At 42.9% G+C, this 17936-nt stretch overlaps 1 protein-coding gene and 2 long non-coding RNA genes across 3 annotated transcripts; 1 reads left to right on the top strand and 2 right to left on the bottom strand.

The window, feature by feature from the left end:
* Positions 1-441: 441 nt before the first annotated feature.
* On the bottom strand, positions 442-4417 carry LOC9270444 (probable LRR receptor-like serine/threonine-protein kinase At3g47570). Its single transcript, XM_026020842.2, has 2 exons — positions 1255-4417; positions 442-1027 (listed from the first exon to the last, which is right to left on the bottom strand). The coding sequence occupies exons 1-2, from the start codon at positions 4127-4129 to the stop codon at positions 642-644; spliced, it is 3261 nt and encodes a 1086-aa protein (XP_025876627.1). The 5' UTR covers positions 4130-4417; the 3' UTR covers positions 442-641.
* Positions 4418-5061: 644 nt separating this feature from the next.
* On the bottom strand, positions 5062-12383 carry LOC4348441 (uncharacterized). The gene is made up of 2 exons (XR_003238980.2): positions 12046-12383; positions 5062-5516 (listed from the first exon to the last, which is right to left on the bottom strand). It is a non-coding gene; the product is annotated as an uncharacterized lncRNA (long non-coding RNA).
* Positions 12384-13082: 699 nt separating this feature from the next.
* On the top strand, positions 13083-14667 carry LOC107279146 (uncharacterized). The gene is made up of 2 exons (XR_001540489.3): positions 13083-13251; positions 14416-14667. It is a non-coding gene; the product is annotated as an uncharacterized lncRNA (long non-coding RNA).
* The last annotated feature ends 3269 nt before the right edge of the window (positions 14668-17936 follow it).

Here is a 17936-nt window from a genome sequence, read left to right as displayed (position 1 = left end):
AGGGAAGCATTGGTTTAGTTGGGACTGTCTTAGCTAGATCCGATCTTCTGTTTTAGTCGATATATCTCTGTAATTACAATGCTATTTTAAAGAAATTTGTTTTATCCATCACGTTAGCATAGATAATCTAAGCCCTCCTAATTTTGATGCAATTTCTCTTATCGTACATGTGAGAATACCCTCCACCCCTCCCAGTTTGCATCGAGATGGAACTGAAAATCAATGTATAAAACAAATTCAGGTGTACGTTTGAGTAGTAAACATGATTTCCTCTCAAATCCGATTTCATATACATGCTCAGCCTTCAGTTTATGCCCGAATTTTACCCCAAAATCATGGGAAATTAAGATAGAATATGCTATACTATTTATATATTTTTCTTTATTCCCGCGGCGTGAAGGCTTTACTAGTAACAGTACTTCAAAAACAGATCAAGCTGCATCTCGGCAACAAATCATTGAACTGTACAAGAATTTTTATTACATGATAGAAATTGCTGCTTGAAATGCATCGGTAAATAACAGTGTGCAAATGTATCCTGTTGTAGCGGTAAAAACATATGTAGCTTACTGCAGTAGTAAAGAAACTTTGGAAGATAAATTTGGCAGTGCTTCATTCTTTGGTGTTCCTCTTTTATTGTGTCAAATGCTCGTTGCAAAAAATGCTTCTTTTATTGACGTTACTTCACTATATATATCATGTATAAATGGCCGATCTTTTGGCGACTCTTCAGAGCATTGCAGACCGAGTTTAAGGAGTTGTAGAGCACAGATGTCCATTATACCTGTCTTCTTGTGTTCATGCAATTGCAGGGTATGATTAGAAGGTTGCTCTGTCATTTCTGGAATAAGCCTGGGGTCAAGTATGTCTTTGATTTGTGAAAGTGATGCATTGACATACATGCGGAGTGTCAAGCCATCAGTAAATATTTCATTGGTAGGGTGTCTTCCTGTTAGCATTTCCAGAAGAATAATGCCATAACTATAGACATCACCCTCAGTTGAGATTTGACTGCCCATGCCATACTCTGCAATGTTTTGAAACCAAAAAGTTCAGATCACCAGTAAAATGAACCATAGTGTTAATCATAAAATACTTATTCCTTCTATTAAATAATACTCTGCTTTGTTCGAAAACAAAAAGGTTCAGATAACCAGCAAAACATAGGAGTACCAAATTATAATCATAAGAGATATAATAGTAATTTCTTTATATTGTATGATACTCTGCAGTATGCTCAGAAAACCTACTCACCAGGAGCAATGTACCCAATAGACCCCCTTGGCCCAGCCATACTTGTTGATATGCTTTGAGTTCCAGATGAATAAACACGAATTGACCTTGCCAGACCAAAGTCGCAGACGCATGCAACATCATCATTGTTGAAAAGTACATTGCTTGGCTTCAAATCGCAGTGAACAACAGGTGGAATGCATTGGTTGTGAAGGTACTCTAGAGCAGAAGCAATATCAAATGCTATGCTAATCCTTTCTCCCAAACTCAAATCACCACATCGATCAAACTTTGTGTGAAGCCGGCTCTCAAGGCTACCATTAGCCATATATTCAAATACTAGAGCCTTGAACTCACTGCCCATCGGATCATAAGTTGAGCATGCAGTTATAACCTTGACAAGATTTCGGTGACGGATGTTCTTCAGTGCTTTGCACTCTGCCATAAAGCTGTCCAATGCACCACATTGATCGAGCTTGAACACCTTAACAGCGACCATAGTGTCTTCTGTATGCAGTATACCTCTATAGACTGTCCCAAAATGCCCAGAGCCAACTATGTTGGCTGCTGAAAAATTATTTGTTGCTTTGCTTACATCACTATATGTTAACGTTTTCAGTTCCATGTAGGTGTGATCCATGTGCTCATTGGATTTCCACTTCCTTTTCAGGAAAACATTGACGATCAAGAAATATAATCCGAGGATTGAAGAAAGTAAGATTATAGATGAAAAAGCTGCCAACATTGGAATAATGAGCTTATTCTTTCTTTTGGATGCTGAAGCAGAGCAGACAGTCAACTCATCCATTGGAACATTGGTGCAAAGGTGTGGATTTCCTTGGACAAACACCTTATTTCTGTCCGCAAAGATTCCATCTACTGGAATTGGCCCCTCAAAGTTGTTGTATGACATATTTAGATATTGTAATGAGGTGAAAGTCCCAAAGAAATCCGGTATTGCACCAGATAAATTGTTCTGGGAGAAATCCAGCACTTTGGTGCCCCTGAGATTTGCTAATGATTGTGGAATACTTCCCTCTAGGAAGTTGCCTCCTACACGAAGCGATTCCAACCGGACGCAAGAACCAAGTGTAGATGGGATCCTGCCTGTGAGTTTGTTGTGGGAAATGTTCAAAGAAGCAAGATTTATCAAGCTACCAAGTTCTAGTGGTATGGAGTTTATGAATTGGTTGTGTGATAAATCGAGTAGCCAGCTCAATTGATTTAGCTTGATAAACATGTCTCCGCTTATGCTTCCAGTAAGGGCATTACATGAAAGGTTCAATGCCAACAATTGTTGGCACCTCGATAAAGTTGCAGGTATTCTTCCAGTCAGTTGATTTTCTGCTAAATAGAGTTCAGTCAATCGATTCAAGTTACCAATGGATTGTGGTATTTCTCCAGAGAATATGTTTTGTGAAAGGCTAAGGACAACAAGATTGTTTAGTTGGCCAAGAGTATGAGGTATGCTCCCTGTCAATAGATTGTTACCAAGATAAAGTAGGGATATGCTAGATAGGTTTCCAATCTCCAAAGGAATGGTGCCAGATATGTAGTTTGACGGAAGAGCTAGTGAAGTTAATGTTTTCGGCAATTCGGCTACAGAGCTGGGCATGTCCCCGCGTAGGTTGTTTTCGCCAAAGTGCAGTTTCTGCAAATTGGAGCAATTCTTCAAGGATGACAGGAATGCCCAGTCTCCAGCTTCTAACTGGTTTGAGTACAGCATGACGACCCGCAAATCTGTCATCAAGCCGAAAGAAGGAATCACCCCTCTCAAAGAGTTGTTGGCCAGATACAGGAACTGCATGTTGGAAGCATTTGCTAGAGATTTAGGGATTTCTCCATGAAAATGATTGTCAGACATAATCAGAACTTGGATGTTAGGAAGAGTGTTTCCTATACCAGGAGGCATTATCCCCTCAAGATTGTTGTTGGCCAAACCGAGAAATGTGATTGACGACATGTTGTAAACGGAGGGATTTACAGTTCCAGAAAGATTGTTGTAAGAGAGGTCAAGATACCGTAGCGCCGATAGTTTACTAAAATCCGGTATACTTCCCTGCAACTGGTTTTCTGCAGCTAAGAGTGCTGTAAGCGATGAGAGATTCCCTAGAGATGGTGGTATGCCTCCTGTCAGGCTATTCGTTGTAAGATCAAGGTTGGTGATCTGGGAAGGGAATATTGTTACGGGTGGAATTGCACCAGAAAGATTGTTTTCTCCAAGGTATATTTCCCTGATGGTTGAGCTGTTGAAAAGTGCTGCAGGGATGCTCCCATAGAGGCTATTGTTCTTCAAGGAAAGATAGCGGAGCGAGGACGCATTAGCCAAGAACAATGGGATTCCTCCGGTCAGGTAGTTGTCGGCGAGACCGACGGATTCCAAGGCAGATGAGCTCCCAAGCAACGGCGGGATCTCGCCATGAATGTTGTTGTTTGTTAAGTCCAGGGACGAAAGGTTGCGAAGCGTACCAAGGCGTTTTGGGATCGCACCGCCGATCGCGTTGAAGCTGAGGTTGAGGTATCGGAGCCCGGCAACATCGGCTGCGGATGCGAGGCCACCGGAGAGGCCATTGTTGGGGAGGTGGATTCTCGTGAGGGACGAGAGGTTGGAGATGCAGGGTGGGATTTCTCCGCTGAGGCCCTGTGCCTCCATGTCCAAGGCCACGACCAAACGAGGCTTTGGGAGCTCGCTGGAGCATGTCACGCCGCGCCAGGTGCACATGTCGAGCGAGGTATTGTTCCATGTGGTGAGGGCGCCTCCCTCTGGGCTTGAGAGGTGTGATTTGATGCAGAGCAGAGCTTCCCGTTGGTTATTGTCGGATTCGTCAGCTATTGCTAATGCTGTAAGGGAGACGAGCATTGCTACGACTGCAATGTGTATAGCTGCACATACCATCTTTGCTGGTGTGTATTTTGGACAATATGGTTTCAGTTTTTAGATGCTTTTGATTCTTATAGTGGACTAGGACATTTATATTAATAGGCGTTTATACATCTTTTACCCATGTTGATTGTTGGATGGTGCCATATTCTTGGTCGAATAGTCAATGCATTCCTGTTGAACATGACTAGTTTGTGTGTACGGACTTAGTTACGGAGATCTTGTTGAATTAAGATGGAAGAGGTTGACTATGCAAACTTTCAGACCTTAATTTTCAGCAAAATAAGTAATACTACCTTATTAGTTATACCGACAGTTGCCTCCTTACGTAGACTTTTTCCAACAGCTGTCTGACGATATTTTGCGACGCGATGTAATCTGATGGTTCACTTGAAAAGCATGAACTTTTTCCAATTTCACCTGGTAATCCACAAAGTAAACAGTGCTATCAAACCTCTTACACAATTTGTGCATTAGATAAAAAAGGAATATCAATGCTTTATTAAACTAATTGGAGGAACATGATGGATTTTTTTAAACGTATTTATTACTCCATATGTCCCAAAATATAAGCATTTTTATAATATTGTCAAGTCAAACATTCTAATTTTAACTATAATAGTAAAATAAATGAAAAATATCAATCAAGTAAAATTGGTGTTATTAGATTTATTATTAAACAAATTATCATAATATGCAACTCTTTTTATTTAAAACATCTTAACTTTATTGGTCAAAGTAGCATCTCGAAGTCTAAAAAATACTTATATTTTAGGACGGAGTGAGTATTTTCTTTGGCAGATCACTAGCTTATATAGTTACTTTGGATTATGTCATCAAATATGTCTACCGTGGGAAATTGTCATTGTCCACAGGTATGAAATAGTCGAAACTTCAAGTGTAGAAAAGAATGTTCAAAAAAAAAAGTGTAGAAAAGCAAGAACAAATTTACGTGGTAACTTCCTCGACAATGGAAGTCCATTCCATTATATTAGTCAACACATATGTTTGCCTCAAATTCGTACGAAATCGGGAAGTACAAGACTTCCACTATCATTTTTGACCGATAACGTTTTACACTGGAAATATCTATAGCAATGATGTATCCTTGACATTTGTGACGAGTTTAGGCCCCGTACTGCTCATTGATCGTTGATGAAATTGATACTAGGTCTAAAAATGGAAAACTCAACTTGGTTGAATTTAGTAGAACACACACTTTATTGCTGTACCCCAAATCTTCAAAAACTATTGACGCAAAATCCGTGCTCGGCCGATGGTACCAGATTTGTGTTGGCACGGACTAAGTCGACGAACACAACGGCCTGGTTGATCTGCTTACTCCAGTGCAGGTCCAAAATATTGATGAGATGTGGACGTGCGGGTCAATCTGATTCTGCAACTGACAATATGTACAAATAAGAGCCGATCAGGCAATAAGCTGATATAGCAATGCTAGCTGATGTCGATAGAGTTTTGAGCAATCAGCTATATATCCAATGTAGATTCTAACACTTAAGTAAATAATGATAAAAAGACAATTGGTTGATGATAATGTTATAAAATAATAATATAATCCAATAAAAACCAATCAATCAATAATGATATGATAGAATAATTGCTTGATCCGAAGGTTAAGCATATATCGGTTGGTTGGTGTTCCGATGTCATTAAATCCACATGATTAGATAATCAGTGAAACCATTATTGCAATCGGCTAAAACCAACTTGTATATAATCCTTGTAAGCCGACGTAACATTCAGATAACTCGTTGGCTGAAACCCTATCACGCCTAGAAATTCGCTAACCCGAATCTCAAGCAGAATGTGTGTTAAATTCTTTGTCCAAGACCAGCCTGAGTACACAAACGATAAATTGATACACAGATCCACGTCTTACAAAAAATAATAAATGATTCTTACATATACAGCGGAAATAAATTATCGAATAATCTAAACTAAGATCTTCTTGATAGCGTAGCATCCTCCATAACCACAGGCATCCTCAATATCCGGAATAAGCCTAATCCTCAAAATAATCTCGATCTGAATAATTCTCTGCTTCTGAGGGTTGGGGGAAAAATAAAGCAAGACTGAGTACCACCCACCGTACTCAATAAGTCATACCAATAGGAAGGCATGATGCAAGGTAAAAGCAAAGGAAAGGCTATAGGATATTTGCATAAAAGCAAGCATTTTAAAATCACCAGTTGAACATAGTAAAAAGTAGATATAGCTTAATCAATGTTAACATCACAGCCCAACGTTTAACCACGTTGAAACAGGCCCAACCAAACCACCTGAACTAAATCAGTTCAACACATCCATTTATTAAGATGAGACTAATCACGGTGAATCTGGTTGACAGTCCATAACCACGGGTGCGGCTATTCGAATAGTTTTACTCTGATCAGAGGTGTGCAACTTTACCCACAAGACACAGCCTCACAACATGTTACCATGCGCCTCAATACCACCACGGTATCTCGAAAAGAGACTATGATAGAACCCTTCACATAACTCTCGCTAACCAATCGTACGCACCTCAAGTTTCACCCCCCACTCCTCAATAGGCAGCGGACAGTCCCCTCTTGTGCCTAGGTGAATCTGGAAGCAACAAAGACCGTAGCACGATCCGTCCTACTCCATCACGCCCACCCTTGCCTTGGTACATTGGCTAGGTTAAGCTATGCTCCAAATTCAGCCTGGAGCCCACGCTGGCCTGTGGTAAGTACGGGTAATTCTTCCAGGGTTTCCCGAGAACCGGTCCTTAATTGTCATGGGTGTGACTAGCAAAACCATGCACCCACGACCCACCATTTAAGCATATTTTAGTTTAATTAAATTAATACCATGATGGTACAATATCATTAAATTAAGGACTAAATTAAGATGAAACCCATAGTGTGCTAATTGATCTAAGCATGGCTAAGCATCACCTAAACCAATCATCTAATCAATTCATTACCCAGGTTATCAAGGCATAAGGCAACAATAGGCTGAGTACAATAGGCATCCATCCCACACGACATTATAAAAACAATGCAGTTTAATAGAAAGCAAGGGATTTTATAAAGAGGGTTCAGTATGATCAATGTTGTATGTATGACTTGCTTTGCTCCTCAGCTGACGGGACTTCGGTGACCACTCTGAAGTAAACGGGAGCGTCAGAACAGTTGGATTCTATACGACAAACAAGGCACACAAGCAAACATGCTATAAATCAACTGAAACAACAAAAGGAACCATTTTAATGGATTCTAGACATTTTTATGAATTTACTGAGACTTGAATGGATTAAAACGGAGCACGAATGATTTAGATATGAATTTTACAATATGCACTGTGTAATTACTATTAACCGGTAACCTTATTCCATTATTAAACATTAATGCCCGAGTGCAGACAAGATTAACGGAATAGAACCCCGGTAGATGAGCCCCACGGAGCAACGACTCAACGAATCGACCTACCGTGGCACAGGACCACACAAACGATCCACCGAACCAGTGAACAAAACCGGCGGCTTGGGTGGGTCACGGAACCAACCGAAGGACTCTAGGGTTTTACCGACTCGGCTTGACCGAACTGGGATGACACAGCAATACACTACATGGCATGCGGCAAGACGTGGCACGGCGAGGCAAGGCCGCCTCGCCGATATGGGCCGGCACGCGACGGCAAGATGGTCGGCAGCGACAGCGGACGCGGCAGGCGGCAAGGGCTGCGGCCGGCTGCGGCTAGGGCAGTGGTGGCACGGCGCGGTCAGGCGGCGCGACACGGCAGGCGCGGCAAGGCAGCGGCGGCGGAGGCGACGCTAGGGCAGCGGCGCAGCAAGGCGGCCGCAGTGGCGCGGTGGCTCGGCAAGCGCCGGCAATGGCGGTACCGTGACGGCGACACACAAAACAAAGAGGTGAAACAAAAGGATACCTCACCTGGAAACAACGGCGACCGGTGGAGGAGCGACGATGGCGGCGATCCGGCGGGAACACACGGACGGCGATGACGACAACTAGGGAAACATGGATATTTTAGATTAGATGAGGTAACTCGACGGTGAACCATATCGGCGAGGGATAAGGGGAAGGAGAGGGCTCACGGGAGACGATGATGGCTGCAGCGATCCGGTGGCGGGGAGACGGCGGCACGGCATGGGAGAGGTGGAGAGGGGCAGCTAGGGTGGTGGTAGGATTTGGTGGGGCGCAGCGCGCGGCTGGGGTGGCGGCAGGGGGAGGAGAGGCGGTAGAGGGAGAGGACAAGGAGGCGGTGCCATTTTAGGAAAGGAAAGGAAAACGGCGACGGAATTGGAATAAGACAGGACTCGACCCGTGAACACAGGGCGAAGCCAAAAACAACAAGGAAACGATGGTGCGGCGAACCACCGGCAGAGCAATGAATTAATTGGATTGAACCTTGATGATTTTTATTAGGTTAACGGGGTTTCTTCCTCTGCCTTGAATATTCATCTGAAACTCCTATTAGTAGGGTTGAAAGTGATTCGGATAATTTCCGTCCGACCGGATCTTTTTTCGGATTCGGATAGTTTCGGTCGGATATATCCGGAAATTTTCGAATTCGGAAACGAATTCGGATATTTTTTTTCGGATGTGAAAACGAATATGATATAGGTGATATCCGTCGGAATCGGATATTATCCGGTATTTTCCATCGGATATCCGACTTACACATAAGGCCCATAAGCCGGCCCAACCCAAAGAGGAGGCAAATCAGACTTCTTGGAAAAAATAAATTCGAATTGAATTTTATGACACTAAATGAACTCATATGAAAAAGTTGTCAAAAGCAAAGTTGTAGAACTCAGTGAGATCTACCAATTTTATTTTGGTCATTTCTTCATCCGAGTTTGATTGAACTATATAAAATTTGAATTCTAAAATGTAAGAAATTCAAAAAAATATTTCGGGTAGTAAATGATTTCAAATGGAAAAATTGTCAAAAATAAAGTTGTATAACTTATCAAGATCTATAACTTTTATTTTTGATCATTTTTCTATATGACTTTGTTTGAACAATTTGAATTTGAATTTGAAAATATGATAACTTCAAACAACATTTTCAAATATTAAATGATTTCAACTAAAAAAGTCATCAACAACAAAGTTTATAAATCATCAAGATCTCTAACTTTTATTTTGGTCATTTCTTCATCCGACAAAGTGATAATAACATTGTTCACAAAATTTACATCTCTCTCATTTAGTTTTACAAACTAAATGAGAGAGGTAAGTTTTGTGAACAATGTTACTATCATTTTGTCGGATGAAGAAATGACCAAAATAAAAGTTGTATGTCTTGATGAGTTCTACAACTTTTATGTTCATGACTTTTTTAGCTGAATTTATTTACTGCTTCAAAATATCATTTGAAGTTTTGAAATTCAAATTTTTAATTGATAAAACAAAGTCACGAAAAAATTGCCAAAATAATAGCGGTAAAAACACAATAACATGATAGAGCATGATTTTAGAAACACAATATCAAAAATCGTTTGTGAGTAGTGAGAGGTTTTTATATTCCGATTAATATTCGTCACCGTATTTGTTTCGCTTCGTATTCGCTCCGTATTTGTATTCGATAATATTCGATTCCGTTTTCATATCCGGGTTTCTGATTCCGATTTCGATTCCAAAAAAAATTATGAAAACGAATATGGTAGAGCTAGTTTCCGACCGTATTCGATCCGTTTTCATCCCTACCAAAAAACATTCCCATGGCAATTCTGATTATAACGTGCATTATTAAATTGAGGTTTGCTCCAGGTTAGACAGAATGTTTTCTTCGAGAGATTTATTAAAGAATTAAAAACTAAGGGAAAGGAGAAATCTCCGGGTGTGAAACCCCGATGAAACCCTTATTGGCAAGTTAGTTTCTATGATTCTAAGCATGACTTAGTATGTCAAACTCAATTGATGCAGCACTAAGTATGAAAAGAAACATAAAATCTAAACAATCAAGTCTTTGACTGATTTTCAGGGTGGTGGATACCTTAGCTAATCTGGATCGATAAAACAATTTAACTGATACCAACAAAACCCTACTAAAGATCTAGACGATACAGGTAAATTGAGACATCAACTTAGATTAACTGAGATATATTATAAATAGGTGTTTACATCGACAAGATTAGAATGTCGAGGCCCTAGCCCCGCCAATATAAACAGCCATAACAAGCCTTACTCCTCGTCGGAGATCAAAGCCGATGTAGCCCAATTCGAAACAAGAACTCGTCAACAAAGACGAAAATAAAAAGGGTGGCTATGCGCCGAAGTTGTATTGATCTGGATATACTTTACAGAGACCCCAAGTGTACATATTTGTAACCATGGGTAGATATGAGTCCTGATCGGACACTAAACAAACTTTTCTAAAGATAAAAGGAAAAATATAAAGTCCTCATTGGACATGACCCAAACTTTTCTAAAATCAAAACTTGCCTAATTAATAGATAAATTAAGCTGCCATGTCATGGTCCCCATGATTCCTTTTTGAACTCGGACTCTTCTGGATAAGATTTCCATCGGCTGATTGTGCTCTTTCCTTAACCGAACCCACTAAAGAATCTAACTAAATTTTGGCGTTAACATGAACTTAGATATAAACTACACTAAGAATTAAGTTTAACTTAAATAACGTATAACTAACATAGAACATGGAAAATTCATAACTCACAAATGCTAATTGATAGAATAGATTTGTTGCTTATGTTTGAGTGATGCTAGAACGGTTGATCATTAAGACGGTTCTAACTAAGGTAGACATACTTTCTGCTGAACCTTTACTATTGGCTGGTCGACCGTATATATATGATTTAGCTATATGTATCTAGTGGTTTCTAAGTTGTACGAGTTTTGATATCTTGGCTAAGACGAAAGTATGAAGCCAGTAACTTCCTTGGGCTAGCTGATCATGAGTAACGGACTAACGGTTTTGAGCAATTGAGATGATCGTGAAATTTAGCATTTTGAGTCAAGTCCCTGGCATATATAACACATTCGGTCACTACTTACAGTGTTACAGTGGTTTGACGGGCAAATCTTAGGTTAAAGTTGACTATCAAGCTATTTCATCTATGATCTCCTTTGCTCACTACTCGGCATTTTGGGTCTTATATTGTGTTTTCTATTTCATACGGCAGGTCAATGAAGAGGTTGGATCTGCAACCAGTTGGCCACGATAGGGGCGGATCCGGTGGCGGCGGAGGAGGTCAGCGACGGTGACGGCGGATGGGCCTCGCTGCCTCCCTCGCGGATCCACAGCCGGCTGGCCTCGAGAGGGGATGATCAGGTGGTGCAGGTCGAGAGACTTAGTGGCGGCGGTGGGGAGGCTTGGTGGCGGCGGATCTGGCACTGTGGAGACTTGGCAGCGACGGATCCAGCCCCTATGATGTGGCGGTGGCAACGTGAGGAGCGGAACTGGCACCCCTTTCTTCTCCCGCGCGGATCCCGCCCGCCCCTACACCCGATGATGAGGAGGAGGATGAGGACAAGGATGGTGACAACAACGGCAGCGGCTTCGAGCAATGATGGCGATGACGAGGACGACAGCAATCACTACTAGAAAAAACGTTTTTCTAGGCGGCCAAAAATAGTTTTTCCAGGCAGGGGAAAGAACCGCCTGTACGCAAAGGCTTGCGAAAATATATGACTTTCGCAGGCGGCCAAGCGGTCCGCCTACGAAAATCATTTTGGCCGGCGGTAGATACACCCGCCTGCAAAAATATTTTTAGCGAAATCCGCCGCCACCACCCCAACCCCCCGGCGGCACCGCCGGCCTCCCCCTCCGGCCGATGGTGGCCTCCCTTCCCACCCTGGATCCAGGCGGCGGTGGCATCGTCGTCGTCGTTGTTGTTGTTGCGGCCGGCCGCGGAGGGAGAGTAAAGCTGAGGGAGAGGAGAGGGAGGGGAGCCACACCTCCTGTTCGGCAGCGCCGCCGCCGACACCCCCTCCGGCTGCGCTGCCGCCTCCCCTCCCTGAATCCAGGCGGCGGCGGATCCAGACAGCGTCGTCGTCGCAGTCGGCTTCGTCGTCATCGTGGCCGGCGGCGGAGGAGAGTAGAGGTGAGGGAGAGGAGAGGGAGGGGAGCCACACCTCCCATCCGGCCGCGCCAACGCCGACGCTACCGCCACCGCCCCCTCTTCCTGCGCCACTGCCGACGCCCCTCCCCTCCGCCAGATCTGGGAGGGGAGGGGAGGTAGCCAGAGGGAAATGAGAGAGAGAGAGAGAGGAGAGTGAGGGCAATGAGTGGTGGAGAGGATAAGATGCTGGAGGAGAAGATAAGGATAGGACTTAAATTTTTTTTTCAGTAGGCATGTTTTTTGCAGGTGGACCTCTTAATTAAGTGGTCCACCTAGAAAAAAATGATTTTTTAGGCGAACGACGAGCTTCACCCCGGTTTATATTTTCATAGGCAGCCATTTGACTCCAAAAGTCATACCCGCCTGTGGAAAAAAACCTCACGTCTGTGAAAATGTTTTTTCTAAGTTGTGAGTGGTGAAAATGTTTTTTCTAGTAGTAAGTGGCTTTTAGGGCTAGGGTTTCGTGATTTGTTTTTTCATAATTTTATTTTTGCGTGCGGACGTCATCAGAACCCGCACGCGAAAATCCGATTTTTATGTGCGGGTGCACCCGCATGCAAAAATAGCAATTTTTGCTGACCATTTGGTGCTTGCGGATAGCCCTACCGCAAGCAAAATCCCCTTTTGGGCCGTATGCAAAAAAACGTTTTTTACAAGTGAGTCAGTTCTCAGCTGTACTGTAACGCTTTAATATTTCGAAGAAACTTCTTAGGTCCTTAGTACGTCCAGTAACTGGTCCACCAGGGCGTTGAACAGATTAGATCACGGAGAAAAACATCACATATTATACATGGAAGGTAGCTGGCGTTTGAAAATTTTGTTCGGTGATGACTTCGTGCTATATGAGTTCTTCACACCCTTTATATTGAACGGAAACTAGCAGGATGTAGAACAACGAAGAAAGATTAAGCTAGCGGTGAAGGCGGAGATATTCATTTCTGCCCCTATTTGATCATGGCTTTTAGATACCGCCTGTTTCTTATATTTGTGACGATGGAGATCGTTATGCTTATTGTCAGAAGCGCGGCGTCAGGTTCATCGGGTGAGTACACAGAGTCGTCCTTCACACCTTATATTCGGCGGTTCTGTAAATCGTCACAGATTTTTTTTTTCTACTGGGCTCTTCAGGGTCAGATAAGAACTATCAAAGATGACAAATCATATCAAACTGTTTTTGTTTAAGAATATTTATACGATTATACCATTTGAGCCCGCGACATCCTCCACCTCCCTTTCCCAGTGACGCTCGGCAATCGGACTCACATACGCGCGCGGACGTCGAGCAAAGGTTTAGACAACGTAATAAGAAAACACAAACAGGCCACCAAACCAGTGGCGGGTCTAAAGGGTAGTCCAAGTAGACCCAGGACTACCCTAGAATTTAGCTCAGAAAAGAGTAGGTATTCAGTTTTCTTGGACCATCCAAAAAGCCTGACCCAACAGGCAACAAAAAAAAAAACCCCTAACTTCTGGTCTCCCACTCTGCCAGTCCCACCTCCCACGCCGCACGCACGCGAAGGCCGACGGCAGCAGCGCCATCAGCGCTCCGCCGCTCCGCCGAACCGCCGCTCCTGCGCGGCAGCATCCCACGATGGCCGACGGCACAGCGGCGCTCCGCCCCGCGCCCCGGCTTGGGCCTACCCGCCTTCGGCCTTCCCAACTCGCGCCGTTGCGCCGGGTCCTTATTAGTTATTAAAGTTTTGACTTAATCTTCTTTTTGCTCCTTATTAGCTCTCACTTACAAATAAGTACCAACATGATAAAGTATGATATTGTTGTATAAGAATAAATTGATGAATTATAACTGATGTATGCAAATATATTATATTAGTTATTCAAAATTGTTCGTTTAAGCTTCCAAAATATTCAAAACCATCCTAAGGGGTTATATAGACGGTATTGTAAAGTTTAGGGGGTTAAATATCCGGTTTTAAAGTTTAGGGTCCTAGACGGGCTTTCATCTAAATTTGTATTTGGACTTTTTTCCTAGTTCTAATCATCGTTTCAGTACTCCGATACGTATTAATTTGTCAATATATATTCTCTCTTGCGTACGTAATATCCTATTTAAATCTATATAATTAACTACGCAACTATTACCATTTTAGATATTCTTTAAAATTAATGTGGTAATTTTATCCTTGGTTCATACTATTTATAGAAGTCCTCTTTTTCTTTAATTATAAGATGCTTTTTTTTTTTGCAGCCACAGATGCAGCCACAGATCCAAGGTGTCCACCATGTAAATGCTGCAAATGCGGCTGCAGAGTCTGACTACCCTCGTTCCACTTTTTTAATTATGAGTAATTTATCTGTGAATTAGAGCTATGTTTTATACTGTAATATTTGTATTACTATTACAAAAGTTAGTCCATATAGATCGCTGCAGCCATTGATCAACTCAGACATACCAGACAATGACACATGCATATATATTTGTTAATGAGCTTTACAAGAAGCGTATGTCCCCAGATATGGGTGTGTATAACACCACTGATAACCACTTACCTCGAGTTGCCACGGCAAAACATACCAAAACCACTCATCAATAGAGATATAATCTACACATTCCAAACCACCTAGCTCCTAAAAAAACCACTAGAAAAGAATACACATTCCAAACCACCCTAGCTCCTAAAAAAACCACTAGAAAAGAATAAGGAACCAAATAAGCGATCAACGCTTATCAAGGATAATAAATAAAGAACCAAATTGTACTCCGATGATAATGCATGGTACTTGAATAATTTAAATAGAACATTCAACAAAATAATGAAACATGAATAAAATCGTGAACTCAAATATGAAGCGGAACTCGAATATTTGAACCGCACAACCAATAATAATAAGCATTAGAGTAGATAATTATGGAAGTGAAACTAACCGAAGCAAACCAGTTTATCCAACACAATCACACAAGTTCATCATTCAGTACATTCTCAAATACACACACATTCTAGGTATAAACTTTTGTATGTAAACACTAGGGATGACAGTATTGCCCATGGGTTCGGGTATCGCGGATACCCAACCCGATGGGCATGGGCGTGCACATGTTTTTTTTGCCCGTGGGCACACCCGACCTGATACCTACAAATTTAGTGGCCGCAAGCGGGTTTTATATTGAGATAATCTAAGAAATGCCATTGACAAGCGTCTAAATCCAAGAAATGCCATCAACAAGTGTGAGTTCCAAGAAATGCCATTGTACAATCGATTTTGTCCAAAAAAATATCATCGCCGTTAGGGTTCCGTCCATTCCGTGATATTAAATACAATGTTCATCCTATAACACTTAACGGCACAGGACGTAACCGTAACGGCGATGGCATTTTTGGGACAAAGTCGTTTATACGATGGCATTTCTTGAAACTAACACTTGTCGATGGCATTTCTTGGAAATCACACTTTTTATGTAAAAGGGTTAACCCGGGAGTGATATGGTTGAAGGGCACAGGCATATAGGCAAATGTCCAGGAATACGCCCCCTGTTAGCGCACGTCCGTACGTCTAGTGCAGGCGCCATATGCCATGTCATGTGCTTCACACAGTGCCCACAAGTGCCATATGCCCACCCACTGACCCATACGCGCAATCGTGAGGGTCGGCTTTGATACCATTTGTAACAGCCTTCCCTCCAAAATCGCGTAGCCAGCTCGCCTGTGAATATAAATATATACAACTGGGGTAATTGTGCTACTATCTACCCATGGATATAAATAAGTACAACCGAGGTCACTGTATCTATCTCTAGATCAATATAATTTTCAGCACATCACCACCCTCTTTTCTGAGGTTTTATCACCGGTAGGACTTGACACCTGATACGGGGCTGCATCTTTTCGATCTCCGGCGAAGGAGAAATCCCTAAGTTCCTCGCGCCATGGCAATTGTATCGGCTATATTGGCGTTGTTTAAGGCTGCATCGCTTCAATCTCTTGGATTGCTCTAGTTCGGTTGATATGTTTGCCTACCCAATATTCCAATTCTATCTTTAGTTGCATTGTGTTTAGAGACGCGTCGGTTTAGTTGGGATTGTCTCGGTTAGGTCCAATCTTCTGTCTTAGTAAATATATCTCTACAATCACAATATTATTTTAAATAGATTTGCCATATCCATCACGTTAGCATATATCTATCGGCTTATCTAGCTTATCTGATCAGAAGTAACCTAGAACTATCTTGGTTGGGTCCGATATTCTGTATTACTACTGATAATCTAAGTCTTGCTAAGTTTATATATTTGTTCTATGTTTAATCGGAGTGTTAACCAATAAGTTATATTTACATTGGACTTTTAGCCGATGTATGTTTTAACCAACGAGCCTACATTTCATATTCTATATTGATATCGGTCGACTGGTTCATTGGACATCTACTTTCTCATATTATTATCAGTCGATTGGATTGTTTGTTCCAAGTTCTTCCATTGTCAGAATCTACATCGGATATATAGTCGATTGTTTAAAACCCTATTGACATTGGCTTATTATCTTATTGGCTCTTCGATCAACAGTTCATCTATCTTGTTAGTTATAGGATCAAATTAACTGGCATGTCCGTGCCCATTATTTTAGGACCTGCACTAGAGTAAACAAATCTCCCAGGACTTTGTATGTCACAATGAAATTTTACGTCAACAGCGGCGACCGCTAGCGACGCGACAGCGCATGGGCGCAAGCGGCGATGCACGGGCGTCGGAGGTGGCGCAGGCAGGCAAGCCTGCCCATTCCATCCTCGCAACTGGCTTGTTGTGCAAGTTGTGCTTCTGTAGTTCTGTTAAAATTATCTATGGATTGAGATATTTACTATAATACCCACACTACTAGGGAAAGACTCTTTACTCCCGATTTATAACCCTTTCTTTTTTACCGTATTTGTAACCCTTTTTAGTCCCAGGTTGGTGTTATCAACCGGGACTAAATATGGTAGCGCAATTAGTCTAGTTGGTTAGGTTTTTTTTTCATAGCAAAATTTGCTACAGGACACTCAAAAAATATGTAATTGGTTGGGAGACACTGCAAAAATGTGACACGGTTGATGGGCACTTTAAAAATTGTGTAATTGGCTATAGGACACCGGAGGCAATATTTTATAATTTTTGGATCAAAAAGGTGACATTTTTTTTCCAAATGACGAGATTGCCCCTGCAATGGGCGTTGATGGCGCAGACGGAGAGGCCCGCCTCGGCGACGCGCTGCGCGATGGCGAGGCCGGCGGGGCCACCGCCGACGACAAGGTGGGCCACGCGACCAACGCCGAGGCGAGCGAGACCGCGAGACGCGTCTGCCTCTGCTCTGCGCTGGGGAATAGCAGAGAAAAAAGTGCGTGACGGCGATGCTCCTCGTGCTGGCGTCGGCACAGGACTTCAACGCGCTAGCGCCGTCGTCGAGGGAGAGCAACTCAGGGCGAGACGGCGGGGCCAGCGAGCGCAGCGCCTCACCCGCCGCAGTGGCGCGGTGGCGAGGGAGGGGGAGGGGGCTTGCAGGCGGGGTGGGCATGGGGGAGGAGGGCGGTGGTGGCCATGGCGGCGCGGCGGCTGCTCCCAGCTAAGAAATTTTTTGATTTTGGGTGGGGAAAGATGGCGCCATCTCCTCCCACGGCTACAGCGTAGGCCCAATCGAGTGGTGGAGCGGCGTCGGCGTCGGCGCACAGCGCTTCACGGAGCACGCGCAGCTCATGGCCGCTCTCGGCAGCGCCGGCCGCGACGACAACACGGTGGACATG

The sequence above is a fragment of the Oryza sativa genome, chromosome 10 (genome assembly GCF_034140825.1).
Source record: "Oryza sativa Japonica Group chromosome 10, ASM3414082v1".
NCBI classification, from domain to species: Eukaryota; Viridiplantae; Streptophyta; class Magnoliopsida; order Poales; family Poaceae; genus Oryza; species Oryza sativa.
This window is presented reverse-complemented; position numbering and strand designations above follow the sequence as displayed.